This window comes from Grus americana, chromosome 1 (genome assembly GCF_028858705.1).
Source record: "Grus americana isolate bGruAme1 chromosome 1, bGruAme1.mat, whole genome shotgun sequence".
NCBI lineage: Eukaryota > Metazoa > Chordata > Aves > Gruiformes > Gruidae > Grus > Grus americana.
This window is the reverse complement of record NC_072852.1, coordinates 85,124,893-85,141,533: the sequence shown is the minus strand read 5'-3', so window position 1 is coordinate 85,141,533 and position 16,641 is coordinate 85,124,893. Positions and strand designations below refer to the sequence as shown.

General features: G+C 43.5%; 1 protein-coding gene across 1 annotated transcript; it reads left to right on the top strand.

The window, feature by feature from the left end:
* The first annotated feature begins 2,824 nt into the window (after window positions 1–2,824).
* Window positions 2,825–15,837, top strand: LOC129203394 (TRPM8 channel-associated factor 2-like). The gene is made up of 7 exons (XM_054817870.1): window positions 2,825–3,441; window positions 6,749–7,740; window positions 7,983–8,077; window positions 9,419–9,639; window positions 10,141–10,373; window positions 14,261–14,598; window positions 15,589–15,837. The coding sequence occupies exons 1-7, from the start codon at window positions 2,825–2,827 to the stop codon at window positions 15,835–15,837; spliced, it is 2,745 nt and encodes a 914-aa protein (XP_054673845.1).
* Window positions 15,838–16,641: the final 804 nt, after the last annotated feature.

Below are 16,641 nucleotides of genomic sequence, written 5' to 3'. Positions count from 1 at the left end.
TGGTTTAGCCACAGCTAGATCAGGATGAAAATCACTATCTTGTGATTTCCAGGTCTATGTCAGACCTAGACCCTGTCCCTTGAGTGAACTACAGTAGAGGCAGGACAGGAGACAAGCTACAATGTATGCCTGTGGGACCCATCCTGGAGAAAAGCTACCTACAACAAATTTCTGAGAGCCACCCAGGAGGCAGGGCCAGAGACAGGCACCTGACAACATCTGAAGGCCCAGGGCTGAGCCAAAATGGAGCCCCTGCACCCATGGGCAGGGGAGCAGGTGGAGGCCCCAGGTGATATTGGCCATTAAGACCATGAAGGGTGCACTCCGGACCCTGACATTCAGCTGAAACTGCCAGCAGAAAACTGTACATGGTGGCTATTTTGACAACATATTCTCAGCTGCCAGGGAAATGGGTTTAGATGAGCTAGTCACTTCATTGAGGTTATAGGAAGCAAATATTAAATGGCTAGAGCTTCCATTCACTCCAGTGGGAGGTAGATGCGAAGTAGCACCCTATTCCTTCTCCCCGTCTCTGCCCTGTCCCCTTGCTGATAGAGGAAGACACCCAATGTATTGCTAGGTCAGCTTATGTAAGAAGGTGGCACCTGGTGCAGGATCAGATTAAAAAAATGCTGTTAACACAGCTTTAGCCTGCTAGTTAGTTTCCCTGTCTGGACAAGTGGAGGTATGTGGAACCCGCCACACCAGTGTAGCCCCAGAGGAGATACACTGGTCATGAATGGATGCAGTTACCTATCCTAATGGCCATGTCGATGGTTGGGGAGGCAATGAGACCACATTGCTTATGCCAGAAGATGTGCCCCTAAACACACAGCCTTGCAAAAGCATGCATCTGTCTAATTCTTCAGCACTCCATACATAATGTTCTGGAAGGGGTTTGATTGTCTTTGTTGCCCAGTGCTGTGGTTTAGCCGCAGCCGGCAACTGAGCACCATGCAGCTGCTCGCTCACTCACCCCTCCCCCTTCCCTCCTCTTCCCCCCCCGTGGGACAGGGAGGAGAATGGGAAGGAAAGGCAAGACCTCGTGGGTTGGTATAAGGACAGTTTACTGGGACAGCAAAGGGAGAGGGGAAAAGAAAAAAACAAAACAGTACTTAACAGAATATACAAAACTGGTGACACACAATGCAGTTTCTCACCCAGGGACCATACAACTCAGACCGCATGCTCAGACCCATCCCAAAGCCAGACCGTCCCGAGCCACGCGCCCTGGAGCTGCTGCTCCCCGCCCCGCAACTAGCCCCCTTTTATACTGAGCATGATGCACATGGTATGGAATACCCCCTTTGGTCAGTTTGGGTCACCTGTCCTGTCTGTCCCCTCCCAACTCCTTGTGTACTCCCAGCCATCCCGCTGGCAGGGTGGTGCGAGAAGCAGAAAAGGCCTTGGCTGTGTGTGAGCACTGCTCAACAACAACAGGTCCATATAACAAAAACATCTCTATATTATCAACACTGTTTCCAGCACAAATCCAAAACACAGCCCCATACCAACTACTATGAAGAAAATTAACCCTCTCAGCTGAAACCAGGACACCCAGTAAATGCATTGTTGCTACTAGTAGAGGCAAGCCAAAGGCCTTGTCCTAATTTAACAGCTCAAGACTCACCAGTAACCATCTTGAGTGGCCACAGGTCTTTTTTAGATATAACTTCAGAAATTTATAAGTGTCAGGAGAGACTCGGGAGGGCTATCTTCTATAGCTTAACACTGATTCTGCATATTTATCAAACATGGTAGAGGTCTACCATTACTAAGCAGTCATCGTGTAACTGACCCACGGGCCAATAAGAAACTGATTGTTTAAGAGGTATAAAAATAACTCCAAGAGGACATAAGATCAAGGAAGAAGAACTTCCCTCTACTTTCCTCCATTGAGTTCCTCCCAGTAACTAAGTCAGGATATTGATGGCTCACTGCAAACCATCTTTTCTAAGAAAAGACTAGCACGACTGAACATCAGGACCCAATGCTGGGGAAACGGATAGATAGCAGTGAGCCTATGTATATCAGTTTTAACTGTATCATTATTAGGATTTAGCAATAATTGAATGATTTGTATTATATATGACAGTATCATTTTAACTGGATTAATATTTTTGCTGTATTGTAATTACCCTGTCAAGGCACTAATGAGACGAATGATAAATCCTTTACTCTATATAAGGTATGTTCCTTTAAGTCTATACAACTTTAATTGATTGCCACACACTCTGATGGCAGGGGTACAATGGCATGAGCGCCACTGATTCCACCTCTGCCAGTGGGATGAACACTAAGCCCTGCAGTCTTAGAGATAACTGAAGGACTTTGCCACCTGGAGACACAAGACTTCCTCTTAAAATTGAGCCATGGAAATATAATAGCTTGTGGCTAGACCTAGTAATCTGAAGTCTACATATTATCTAATTAAAAAATTATTTGGATTGTTGTTCTACAAATCCAGGCATGTTAGTGTTGTAAAGCAGTTTCATACCAATTTGAACACTCATAGGCAGAAGAATATAGAAAGGCTTAACTGGAATTATCTCTTCAATGTACATTTCAGGACATGTCTCTTGGGATTATTGTGTGACTAGTAGCTATGCAAAGTTTCCTCATTCCTGTCATTTTTTCCTGGCTCACCTAACTGATGGGTTATATATTTGTGCATCATTTGTGGATACAGGTTCCTCCTGGGACTGTAGAACAGCATAGCTGGTATGTATCTCAATAACTCGTATCTGTTACACATTTCAAATGTAGCTTCTAATCTAAAAAGTGCTTCCTTTTCTTTCTCTTTCAGTAACAAGAAGTATATCAAATGGATTCCACAGCAGCCTATGCCTCTCTGGTGAAAGATGTTAATTCATTTGAGTTCACAACAAACTATCATCCATGTGAGCTGTTGCTCATTGGAGATGAAGCCTTCCCAGTGCTGGTGAGCACCAGTGGGCAAGTGCTAATTGCAGCATCTTGTTATGGAAAGGGCCGGATGGTGGTTGTTTCCCATGAGGGAATCTTGAAGGACTCCAAGTTTTCCCAGTTCCTCAGAAATGCTGTGGAGTGGCTCAAGCCTTCCCCCGAGGCCCTGGTTGGGGTCCATCCTCATTTGGATTCCCTCACCCAGCTGCTGCTCAGGGCTGGCACCAAAGTACAGGCTGGGGCAGAGCTTAGCCCCTCCCTGGGGGTGTACTGTATGGACGCCTATGACAGCACGCAGGCAAAAGACTTGGTTGGCTTTGTAAAGGGGGGTGGGGGGCTGCTCATTGGTGGCCAAGCCTGGCACTGGGCTAGTCGATATGGCAAGGAGAAGGTGCTGTTTGAATTCCCTGGGAATCAGGTGACCAGCGTGACTGGCGTGTATTTCACAGGCAGTGAGGGAGAGACTGACTCTTTTTCAGTGTCCAAAGAAAGGCCGAGGATTCCTCTGATCAGCCGGTGAGTATTTAAATACTTGTTTGGACTGTGTTTAGATTGTATATAGTGTTTATTCTGCCTTGGGTTTTCTGCTTGTGGCCTGCTAGAATGAAAAAGATCTCTTCTCCCTGTCCCCCAAAAGAAATGACTATGAATAGAGATGGATGTGCAGGAGTTGAAGGTGCTTCTACAGGTTATTGAGAAACTATGAAGAAGCTTGGCTCATGCTCCATGTTAAAATGTTTGATAACTGACTGTTCAGGAAGAAATTTTTGGTTGCGTCTGACCTGTTGTGCTATGGCACATCTAGCCTTTTTTCTCCACTATGTCAATAGCACAGCTATGAGGCCAGTTCCTGAGGTATTTAGATCCTTCCTGATGCAGAACCTTGGACACAAAAGATGATGTTTGTCTTTCCTGCTAATCTCCTGTGGTGTGGTGTAAATGTTAAGGCATTTGTAACAGAGGTAAGGCATTTGTAACAGATTGTGTATTGTGTAGATGCCTGCTGGTGGAGGCAAGTAGACTCAGTAGATGCCTACTGGTGGAGGAAACGAGACTCAGTAGCACAGGTTATCCTTTCCTGCCCAGTGCTGCAAATAGAATAGAATAGAAAAGAAAAGAAAAGAAAAGAAAAGAGAAGAAAAGAATAGTTCCAGTTGAAAGGGATCATTAGTCCAACTGCCTGACCAAAAGGGCTCACCAAAAGTTAAAGCATATTATTAAGGGCATTGTCCAAATGTCTCTTCAACACTGACAGGCCTGGAGCATTGACTACCTCTCTAGCAAGCCTCTTCCAGTGTTTGAGCACCCTCTTGGTAAAGAAATGCTTCCTAATATCACATCTAAACCTCCCCTGGTGCAGTTTTGAACCATGCCAACGTGTCCTTGCACTGGATCCCAGGGAGAAGAGCTCAGCAACTCCCTCTCTGCTTCCCCTCCTCAGGAAGCTGTAGAGAGCAATGAGGTCGCCCCTCAGCTTCCTTCTCTCCAAACTAGACAAGCCCAAAGTCCTCAGCCGCTCCTCAGAGGACATTCCTTCCAGCCCTTCCACCAGCTCTGTTGCCGTTCTCTGGACGCATTCAAGGACCTGAACTTCCTTCTGAAATGGTGGGGCCCAGAACTGCACACAGTGCTCAAGGTGAGGCCAGGCCAACACTGAATACAGTGGGATAATCCCCTCTTCTGACCGTCTGGTTATGCTGTGTTTGATGCACGCCAGGATGGGGTTTGCCCTCTTGGCTGCCAGGGCACACTGCTGGCTCACATCCAACTGCTGTCTGTCGACCAGCACCCCCAGATCCCTTCCTGCCACTCCTCTCCCAATTTATACTTGTATCTTGCGTTAGTCCATCCCAAGTGCAGAATCCAGCATTTGTTCTTGTTAAATTTCATGCCATGGATGATTACCCAATGCTCCAGTCTATCCAGATCCCTCTGCAAGGCCTCTTGTCCCTCCAGAGAGTCCACAGCACCTCCCAGTTTGGTGCCATCAGCAAACTTGTTAATGGTGCATGTAGCTCCTGCACCCAGATCCTTGACAAACACATTGAACAGAACTGGTCCTAGAAGGGAGCCCTGAGGAACACTGTTGGCGACTGGTTGCCAGCCAGATGTAGCTCCATTCACTACAGCCGTTTGAGCCCTGCCCTTCAGCCAGTTCTTCACCCAGTGCACCGTGTACCTGCTCATCTCACAGTTGGACAACTTGTCCAGAAGGATGCTGTGAGGGACAGTATCAAAAGTCTTACTAAAATCCAGAAAAACTACATCCACCGCCTTCCCTTCATCCACTAGGTGGGCAACCTTGGAGTATTACAAGAAAGCTCTAGAGAAAGTATCTTACAAGGGCATGTAGTGATAGGACAAGGGGTAATAGCTTTAAACTGAAAGAGGGTGGATTTAGATTAGGTATTAGGAAGAAATTCTTCACTATGAGGATGGTGAGGCACTGGCACAGGTCGCCCAGAGATGTTGTGGATGCCCCCTCCCTGGAAGTGTTCAAGGCCAGGTGGGATGGGGCTTTGGGCAACCTGGTCTAGGGGAGGGTGTCTTTGCCCATGGCAGGGGGGTTGGAACTAGAAGATCTTTAAAGTCCCTTCCAACCCAAACCATTCTGTGATTCTCTTAGAGTTAAGGCCCTTTCTTTTCATGTCACAAGTCCCTGAAAGTGATGATAATTCTTCAGGGAATTTCTCACAAATAAGGTATGAATTTGAAGCTCAATAATGGGACCTTATACTGCTACATAAGGAAGAACATATTACAGCTTCATCTCTGTCTCAGAGCTATGTTCAGGCAAGGAAAATAGACCATGTCATGATAACGAGACTCAGCTCTGGCCACGCTCAGTAGGCAGCTCTGCTGAGGCAATAAGCCATTATGTTCACAGTAATTTTTCAGGTGTGCTGCACTGCCAATATATTTGGAACATGCTGATGAAAATCTGAATCATGGAATAGTTGAGGTTGGAAGGGAACTCGGAAGGTCAGTTGCTCCAATGTTGCTCAAAGCAGGGCCACCTAGAGCAGGTTGCTCAGGGCTTTGTCTAGTCAAGTAATGAATATCTTCAAGGACTGAGATTCCACAACCTGTCTAGGCATCTGTTCAGTGGTTAACCACCATTATGATGAAAAACAATATCCTTGTATCTCAGGATGGGAAGGCAGGCAGGCAACAGAGGCTAAAATTTAGACTGAAGCATGTGGTAGAGACAAGCAAGAGAGCAGGTGACTGTGCAACTTTGCAAACAACTATCACAGTTTTAACATTTTGCTACCTGGTTTCCATTTGCTCTATGACTGAAGGTCACCATCTTAAAGCTGAACTGTTAGAAGAAAGAGTGTCAGAGCCTCTAGAGTTTCTGCAAGCAAAATCAAATGGATTAGTTGAAGCCATTGCTGAGAATGTTTTGAAGTACATGTCTACCTTTGCACTGAAAAGGATAAGGCAGTGCTTGCCTGATCTTTTATGGAGTCTGTGCCCTGAGGACTATAACTTCTTGTGAATATCTTAGCCCATTGCAGAAAAATCTAACATGAATCACAAGCACACAGCACCATTCTTGCCTGGAATTCAATTTATGCCATGCTTAAGGAAGGCTGGTGATCCCTGTAATTTTACTGTTGCTGCCACTTCAGTGGTATCTGTTGGGTAAACTTTCAAGTCTCTTTTGATAGAGATTACTATATTTGTCTTGATAACTTCTTGAAACAAGGAGTGTTTATAGCAAGTCATGACTGTATCACTACTAACAGGGCAAAGATAAGTACAGCTTTCAGCATTTATAAATCGATCTGGATGACAAGGATTTCTTTTGGTTTTCCAGACATGGATTGGATACGAAAAAAAATTTAGAAGTTCTTTTGAAAGGAGTGACCGAATTCAAGATAGAAGATGGCAGTGTCCCCTCCCATCTACTCATCCATGGTGCATTGGCATTTCCTATTGCTATGAATGACTCCCACCAGGCATTCCTTGTAGCTGCACACTATGGCAGGGGCCGTGTTGTGGTACTTGCTCATGAAAACTTTTTCCAAGCATCAGCAATGAAAACCTTTATCCTCAATGCCATTGGTTGGCTTGATGCTGGGAAGGGAGGACAAGTTGGTATTGCTGGTGATCTGCAGGATTTTTTCACTTTCCTAAGCCAGGAGAAGATCCCTTGCAAGCTAATGGATCTTAAGGAAAACCTGAGTGTGTACTGCTGCAAAGTTTACAGTGATGAGGAGGTGGAGAAGATTCATGAGCTTGTTTCAAGGGGCGGTGGTCTGCTGATTGGAGGACAGGCATGGTCCTGGGCTGCAGCGAATGCTGATGAGAATGCCATTGCTGAGTTTCCTGGGAACAAAATACTGCAAAAGTTTGGAGTTAGTATCTTAGGAGATAACATACTACCATCAAGTCAGCCAGTCTTACATCCTGATGCGATTTTCTTACAGTACCACTTTCGCAAGGCACTCTCCCAATTTCAGCAAAACCTCAAGAAAAAAGAAGCTCTAAAGCCACCATATTCCTCCTGGCTCAAGAAATTAGCACAGGACTCAAGAGTGTTCCTGAGGATTCCAGCACAGACCTCCCTAGCTATCTGCTTTGTTCAGAAGGAGATGGCTGAGCTAGTGCTTTCCCAGGGGGTTCTTGATGTCAGTGCTGACAGCCCAATCAAAGGCAGCTCTGAGGAAATGGTTTTAATCAACATAGCTGCCGAGCTCTATGGCAACTTCCCTGATGTACAAAAACAACTGTGTGCTCCCAACCAAAATCTTCCAGAAATGACTACATCCCCAACTGTAACTGTTCAGATTGATGGAAGAAATGAAGGTAGAGGATATTTTTCTATTTCCTTCCTCAGCAGCACCCAAACCATGGAATGGAATCAGGCTGACCAGAGTAATCTATAAGTATAATAGTCTAAATCTCTCTGCTTACACTAAGGTGTAAGCTTCAGAAAACTAATTTGTTAGAATTAGAACTGAAGCTGCTGTTGAATTTTATCTGTAATTTGAAAACTCTCATATGACTTACATGTTTCTATCTTGATAATGCCTGTGGTTCTTTCTAAGGTCCAGAAGCATGGAGAAGCACTGGGCTTTATATTCCTCCCAGAAGAACAGCCACTCTATATTTTCCCGCTTCTGCTGTTGCAGCTAACCTGAAGGTGAACATTTCCCTTTGTTTCTCATTACAGTCAGAAAAGCTTTCCTTGCTTCCATTCTCATTTCTTCGAAGTTTGGCTTGGCCTTACTGAAACATGAATCACAAACAATTTCTCCCCAGGTTTCTCCTATCATAAACCTCTTTCTACATTTCTCAAGTTATTCTCTCTCCCTTTTGTCTTGAAAAAGACTGCCCTATGCAGCTGTAATGGACACACCTCTGATTTTCATCTGCTCCACACTGTGGTCATCTCATGTTGGTCTCATACATCTTCTGTGCCCTTCTCCATACCTCTAGAGAAGGCAGTAGTCAAACAAGACAAATACCTACATTGTTGCTTTCAAGATTAAAGGAATAATCCCTGTATTGACAGTGAATAGGATGAGAAATGATAAGGTTGAATTTTGTCTATGTGGAGGAGACTACTAGATATTTCTGCCCACTATAAAAATATCTTACTTGCCCCACCTAGCTGTCTTCTGCTATCATCCTGCCTCATTTCATGGCCTCCAAGCTGTTTTCTTGCAAATTTTATTATCTTTGTCATCAGGACAGAAAAACACCGACACTATAAAAAAATATTTTTGTGGGGTTTATATCTTGACTCTGAAACCAACCTCTATGTAATTGTTAGCAAAAAGGGATAAACACTACAGTAGACGTAGTTATCCAAACAGTATTATAGCATAGCAGGGTGAGTTGTTTTTTTCTCTTTAAAAGGACAGTAATAGGACAGAAGCTTTGGTCAGAACTGGGCAGAACTAGTCTGATGACCAGGGATTCCCATATCTTCAGTCCCTGATGGCTGGCCCATGTGGGCATTACAGTGTTTCAGAGAGTTCATGGAAAGCAGGTGAATTATTATAAATGGGACATTATAATGTCCTTTCTTCTCATTTCATATTAGGGTAAGCTCTGCTCATGCTCTGCTTTTCACCTTGACACTACCCATTTATAGCAGTACAGCTATGGTAGCTGTGATGGAAAGTAAGGGTGATAAAACTGAGGCCAACCAACTTTGAAATTTCTTCAAAATCTCTCCTTTTGAACAGAGCTGTAGAAAGAGAATTCTACTTTTCTTTAGCATCTGATCCAGCATTTCCATTTTCTTCTTCATGGAGTTTAAGTCTGCCCTTGAATTCTTTCATGCTACTTTCATCTGATTGATGTCTGTGCTGAGGTGAAAAATAATGTTCCATATGGTAGCATACTGTTGCCTTTCCCTGCTGAGACAAGAGCATCTTGTTGCCTACAGTAGCTACAGAACACAACACATTTGGAGTGGAGCTACCTGAACCTGTCTGGGTTGCAGTGCCTTTCGGTGACTGTTGTTCCCCACCAGGTGCAGATTGGCTGTCACACTGATGACCTCAGCTATGCTGCAGAGCTGAAGCGGCCTCCGTTGGTGGTAAAGAAATTCAAAGTTGAAAAAACCACCATGGAAGTCTCTAGTCTGTGGGGTGGCCTCATATATATCATAGTGCCAAAGGAGAGCACATTAGGCCAAATATCAGTCACAATTAAAGAGGCTGTGCAGGCTCCATTCTTCAGGCTTGGTAAGTGGTCCCGAAACTTAACTATGGGCAGGTGAGTAAAGAGTGAGTACGTATGTATTGATGGCTTGCCTATATTTTCCTGGTTTTTTTGTGGTCATGCATGGAGAAGACCTCAGAATAAGTAATGCCCCAGGAAAGCCTTTGCATAAAGCTTTGTATTTCTCAGTGCAGAAAGTGTATTTATAGGACTTTCATTTAGGAATTAATCTCTGTCCATGTTCCCAGTATGAGCATGTCTGAGACACTTTTAAAGTTGCTTGATATTAAAAAGTGAATATCTTCAATCCCTTGCAGCGACAGTAGACATGGAGTCACCAAAGATGACTGGACTCTTCTCCAGAATCTCAAGATCTCCTCCTGATTCAGTAAAACCCAGTTACGTCTAGATTAACTTATTGTTTCTGAGGCTATACAGAGGGGTTTAGCTATTGTGATTCTCCTCTCGACACTTAAAACTTCTTTTTAAATTGGCTACCTTTTTTCACCTGAATGCTGAATTATGGGAAAGTGACATCTCTGCCTGGCAGTCAACCATCTGTCAGTACCCAGCCCCCTGGGCTGAGCTGGCCACAGAGAACATCATCCTGACAGTACCAGCTGCTGATGTACGCCACATGGACGACCCAGAGAGTCTGCTTTCCATCTGGAACAAGATGATGAATGCAATAGCCAGACTGGCAGCCATCCCAGCAACTTTTCCAAGGCCAGAGAGGATGGTGGCAGATGTCCAGATATCTCATGGCAAGTATAATAACTAGAACATTTTGTCTTTATCTGTGATGGATATTTGTATGGGAAATACACAAGGCAGTAGTATTATCACAAGATCATGCAGATCCTCAAATCAGCCGATTAATCCCACCAAATTCATGGAGGCTGCTCGTGAGAGTAAGAGTCTTCTGTAAATGTCAAGAGCTTGTACACAAAAGTAACACATTCTGCTGCTAAATCTGAGGCCGTCGCAGGGTAAAACACAGTGGAGGGAGACAGGCTGGCCACCAAATGACATGTGTACTGTGTCATGTTACTCTTATTACTGTGCAAGTGAGTTTATGCTAATTGCAACAGAAAGAAGGGAAACAGAGCTAGCTAGTTTAGGCAGGACAAATGAGATCTTGAAACTTTAAGGCATGTAACAGACACACAGGTAGCCTACTATGTAATAAGACCCTGATGTTAGCAGGCATACGATCACTTAAATCAGTGGGGAACTGAGGGCAGTGGTTGGGGGAAAAGTTTGTTGTAAGCAGCATTTTGCTGTCATTTATGAAACATGCTACTTAAAGGCAATTCACTAAGCCAGTGGAACTGAAGAGGCTGGAGCCAGTTATGGATGGTAAAGAGGCTCCTAAAGGCCAAATCTCACCGTTATTTGCAATTAATTTTTTTCAAGTATTACACTTTTCTCAGTAGGATTAGTAGGTGCTTTCAGCTCTATTTGATTGCAACACTAGAGGTGTTTTCTACCACTTGAATTGATAAGTTCATCAGCTGCCCAGGCCACCACTCTCTCAATAATCCACAGCTCCAGAAGCTTAACTCACGTGGTGTAGCTGCTGTCAGTCAAGTAGGACTAATTCAAGAGAGGCTGGCTCAAGTGTAAACAACTTGCACTTCAGTTATTAATAATCAGTTAATTATAATCACTAGTGAAATATAACCAAAATAAATAATAAGCCCCCTTTCAATACTTAAAGGGGGCTTATAAGAAAGATGGGGAGAGACTGTTTAGTGGGACCTGTAGCAATAGGACAAGGGGTGATGGTTTTAAAGTAAAGGAGGATAGATTCAGACTAGAGGGTGGTGAAACACTGGAACAGGTTGCCCAGAGAGGTGGTAGATGTCCCATCCCTAGAATATTCAAGGTCAGGTTGGACAGAGCTCTGCGCAACCTTATCTAGTTGAAGATGTCCTTGCCCATTGCAGGGGGGTTGGAGTACATGACCTTTAAAGGTCCCTTACAACCCAAACCATTCCATGATTCCATGATAGGTAAGTGCTCTGTTTCCACATTGCAATATGCTCCTCCAAGCACATCCTCATGTAAGAAGGATTTTATCAGACTAATCAATCATTACATCTGGCAACATATGGCTCTAAATTTAACAATGAAGTTGTAATCTGTCAGTGACTCTGCAACAACTGTGTTTAGATTACATGTCAGTTGCTAATTTTTGTAACTGCTAACGCCTCAAGCTCATCAGGGAACATGGGAGTATTATATTTTTCTCATTCATTCTTACCATTAGTGACAGCTGTAGTTGAAAATTCAGACTCAGGACACAAAGCTAATATAATTGTCATCAATATTTTTGTACAGGTATAAAGAATGAGCAAGGAGTTAATCTGGCAGTGCATGTCAGAGAGCAGAGTCCATCCTTCTCCCTGCTTTGTTTTAGCTGCATTGACTCCACAAGCCTAGTAAGCAAACCATGGTGTGTGCATGACCCAGGCCAATCAGTAGGTTTTGTGCTGACACAAGTAGCTGTTCTGCAGTAATTTTTACTGATGCACAGGAAGAACTGACTTGCAAATGCCAGAGTTTAAAATTCTTGGATGTCAACAGATGGAGGTGAATGTTAAGCACTAGCCGTCCCTTCCCTTGAGCTGCAGAGAAACAGCAGTGTTAAAAAACAGCATGACCCTGAACACATGCAGACTTGATTCACAGCTGCAGATCTTTCAAATGAGTTTGCACCAACTGAGAACCCGCCCTGAGAAACACTTGTTGTTTAGATAGCTGCCCTTCTCTGAGTGAAGCTGCACTCAAAGACTGCTGGATTATTGATTTCTGTGGCTCCTTCTCTTAATGTATTCCAGCCCTCTGCACAGATACTCACAATGTGATAGACTGCTATGTCCACCAGAGGCCACACTGGTAGAACCCAACATATAAAACTCTTCCAGTTTCTGGCACGCCTGGTGGAATAAGTGGAGAGTAGCACCATTTCAGAGATGTGAATGGCTCTGTATCCTTCCTGCACTGTTATGGAGCTGTGAGAAACCTGTGAAGGATCCACTGAGCCTATTGAATTGGCACTGAAGGAAAAAGAACTAAAGATAGTAAATTCCTATGAAAAGATACTGAAACATGATTTTTAAAGCTGGTTATGGTAGTCAGCAATACTGATGAATTCATGGGAGATATTAAGGAGTATGTTAAGTCTGTCTTTTCTGAAGAAAGATTTTTACAAACAGCATGAGAAACAGCAAAACTGGAAACAAAGTAATGACAGTTACAGTGAAGTAGTAACTGTGGCCATCAGCAGCAAGTTCTATCCAAAGCTGAAGTGAACTATGGAATATTTTTCAATAGTAAACAGCTGCTTTAATAAAAACTGACAAGAATCTGCCTTCACAAAAAACAAAACAAAACCCCAGTTCACGTTTTGCTTTCTGACATTGTCAGAGCACAGTGGAGGCCAAGTGCTCCCCAAGGGCCAGGGAGTCAGGAGCCAACAGCAGTAAGACAGCCAGCAGGGCAGATGCCTCACCAGCACCTGAGTGAGGCAAGCAGGGCAGACCTGGCACAATAGCCAGGGTCAGCTGACCGTCCAGATTGCTAGACAAGTTTTCAGGGATGAGGCAGGTCTGAGGTCAAGCAAGGAAATCAATCCGCAGGTCATGGTCAGGTTCAGTGATGGTAACCAGGGTGAGACATAGTTCAGTGATTACCAGGCAGGCCCATCGTGATGAAGCACATCCTGAAAGCGAGGAAGTCATGGATCAGGGTCTGGATCAACAGGGTCCATGGCCAGACACAGGCATTGCTGTAGCACAACTGGAGACAGGCACGCTTACAGCATAGCTCAGGCAGGGACTGACAGCCCAGGACTGAGCTGAAATGCAACCCCTGGGGCCACCAACAGGAGGTGTGAGTGGAATCCCCAAGTGGGGCAGCTCAAGGCCATTAAAGCCTTTTGGTGCACATAGGGCCCTGACCCAAAATTTTGCAATGAAACATTTTAGTCCTCTGCCTTCAAGATTAAAATCTCCTTCTTCTGGAGGACTTTAGGAAAACTAATCCTTTAATAATACTTTATTTGTGTCTGCTATTTGTCATGAGGTTTTCCCCTCAATGTATTTCCTCCAGAGCCAGAACTTAGATTACAGAGTTTCTAGGGAGAGCTGGGGAGGGTGCTGGGGTAATTTTCATCAGCACAAACCATACAGTTATTTGGCTATACAAGGATACAAACTGTCCTGGCAATAGCATCTTCCTTGCCAGATCTGAAAATAAGAAAACACCAGTGTCAACAGAAAATTCTTCTACAGACAGAATTAGATTTCCATGCCTCTTCTCCTGTTGCTGGGAGTACAGTTGTCTGCAATGTCTATAGCTCTGGCAAAAGTAATTTGGCCTTTTTTGCTCTTTGCATTGGGTAGTGCCGAGGAGTGGAAATGGAGCAGAAGACTGTGCACATTGACCTTTTGCTTGTGGTTGATACATTTGATACTCCAGCACAGGGAATGGAAGCACATCATGAGCAGCATCCACTCATGAAAAACAACTCAAAGAATGAGTTAACATAAAGATAATGAATTGTATTTTTCTTACTGTGGTCTTCCATCCCATGAGCTTTCCCAGACAGATTGCCAAGACTGATTGTGGTTTACCTTCCCTGCAGGTTGGATGCATGCTGGCTACCCAGTCATGCATCATTTGGAGTCGGTGACAGAGATGATAGATCTGCAGTCCCTCCAAGCCAACGGCCTTTGGGGTGCCATTCATGAGCTGGGCCACAATCAGCAGCAATCTGAATGGGAGTTTCCTCCTCACACCACCGAAGCCACCTGCAGCCTCTGGTCTGTTTATGTGAATGAGACTGTGTTGGGCATCCCAAGAGATAAGGCCCACAATGCACTCACGGTGGAATTTAGAAAGAAGAGGATTCAAGATTACATTAAAAATGGAGCACAGCTGAAGGACTGGGAAGTATTTACTGCCCTGGAGACGTACCTGCAGGTAATCTGTAGGCAAATTAAGCTTGCAACAGATTTACAAACTGATAATTTTAATCCAGGGCTGCTGCTTTCCATTTCTTCACTTTCTGCATCCACTTGATCCCTACCCCAGATTATCTCTCTCTGTTGACTATTAGTCTCCAACAGAGTCTTTGTGTGCCAGCTCATAAGATTCCATAAACCAACATGAGTCAGTCCTGATCTGTCTGTAGGTATCACGCTTCAGTGGGAGACCCAGAGTTGCAGGGAAGTTTTTGAAGCATTCCTCAAAAATGTACTTGTTTTGAGCCATTTGTGATCTCAGCACAGTGTAAAGGTCATTTGTCTGTGGAATTTACCGGTTTAGGATGTAATGGTAAATCACAGCCTTTGGGCATTACCAAAGATGACTTCTGATCATTGATAATTTTTGGTTTGGTTTGGTTTTTTTTTAAATTTAAGTCAGTCTTTCAGTTTTGTTGGTGCAATACTTCATTCAGTAGCACCCAGAATTAATTGATGGTACAAACATCAAGTGCAGAATCACCAAGCAGAGAGCCTATATTTTGTGCTGAGAGAAGACAGTCTTATGCATTATAAGTATTCAGAGATATTATACATATGCATACTTATAAGCATGCAGAAGTGGGTTGATAATTGTATCAATCTTTTTTTGAACCATTGTAACAATTGTAAAAATAAATGTAGCACTCAAGCCTGTAAGTGCAGCAAGGCCCTTCAGGATGGAAAGCACTTAAATAAATACTTGATTTTTGGTTTTGTGTGAATATTAGAAATATAGGGTTGTTGAAGGTGTTAAAGGGCTACTTTGATTCTTCAGTAGGCATTTAGAATTTGTCAGGTAGCTACACTTATAAAAAAGAAATAAAAATATCCTGTAAAAAGGTCAGTAACTAAATTTAGTAAAAGATTTTGTAAAGAATGCAAGTAGACTAATTCTAAACTTCCATACATATATTTTGTACTGTTTCCATTTTCTTCGGATCCATAGCTGCAAGAGGCCTTTGGATGGGAAGCCTTCATTGAAATCTTTTCTAAATACCAAAATATGTCTGAGCTCCCAGATGATAATGACTCAAAAATGAATCTGTGGGCAGAAACCTTTTCTCATCTGGTGAAGAAGAATTTGACTCCTTTCTTTAAAAGCTGGGGATGGCCAATCAAGGAGAGCCTTTCCCAGCAGCTGGCTGATTCTTTCCCCAGTTGGTCAGATGATCCAATGAAGCAATATAGCTCCTAAGCAGGTTTTTGGTCATGAAAATGAAAATGTGATTGCCTGTGATAAAGCCAGTGCTCTGCAATAGTTTTAAATGGTGTCTGAATGGTATGGAATGATAATGAATCTGAGAAGCAGCTTTACATTGTGCATGTGATAGAAGAGTTCGTTCTTGGATCCCTCCCAAGACTGCCTTTGTGTGCTAGGGTCCCACTACTTCCTTTCCCAACAGAAGTAATTTTAACCACAGAAGGGGAAACATTTGCTATCTTAGTACCTGTGAAACAAAACAACCACCTCCTATTTTTTTACTTTCTCTATTTCCTTGTCTCTAAAATGTTCTCTGTTCCAGATTTAGATATGCAAAGTTTGTTAATTAAGATCATTAGAAGAAGAGTAGGAACAGGGGAAAAAAGTAATTTTAGAAATAGAGACATGTTAGGAGATAATAAAGCTAGAAATAAATGGAAGAACGAAGGTGAAATCACTGCTACAGCAACAAGAAATCAGAATGACCATTCAAAAGAAGACCTTGATGGACAGCACAGGAAAGGCCTTGATCTTTGTTTAATGTTTTGAAAGGGGTTGCCCTCATGCTCATTTTTCATAGTTGGTAGATGTGTAGTGAGAAACTGTTGCTTTAGTTCATGTTAGAAGCAAAACAGTGTCCAGGCAGTGAAGTTACCACCTCAATCTTCAGCTAGAATAAGTCTGCAGACATCTAGTGAATGTAAAATTGTGGCAACTCACTCTGCCTAAGGATCTAAGACAGAAGGTGGCTCACCTCACAGGATTGAATGTGTTGACAGGAAAGCAGCACTGGAGTGT

Coding starts and splice junctions, on each gene's coding strand:
- LOC129203394 (XM_054817870.1), top strand. CDS start 2,825: ATGGATTCCACAGCAGCCTATGCCTCTCTGGTGAAAGATGTTAATTCA. Junction 9,640..10,140: donor TTCTTCAGGCTTGGTAAGTG/GTCCCGAAACTT, acceptor ATTATGGGAAAG/TGACATCTCTGCCTGGCAGT. Junction 14,599..15,588: donor CCCTGGAGACGTACCTGCAG/GTAATCTGTAGG, acceptor TCGGATCCATAG/CTGCAAGAGGCCTTTGGATG.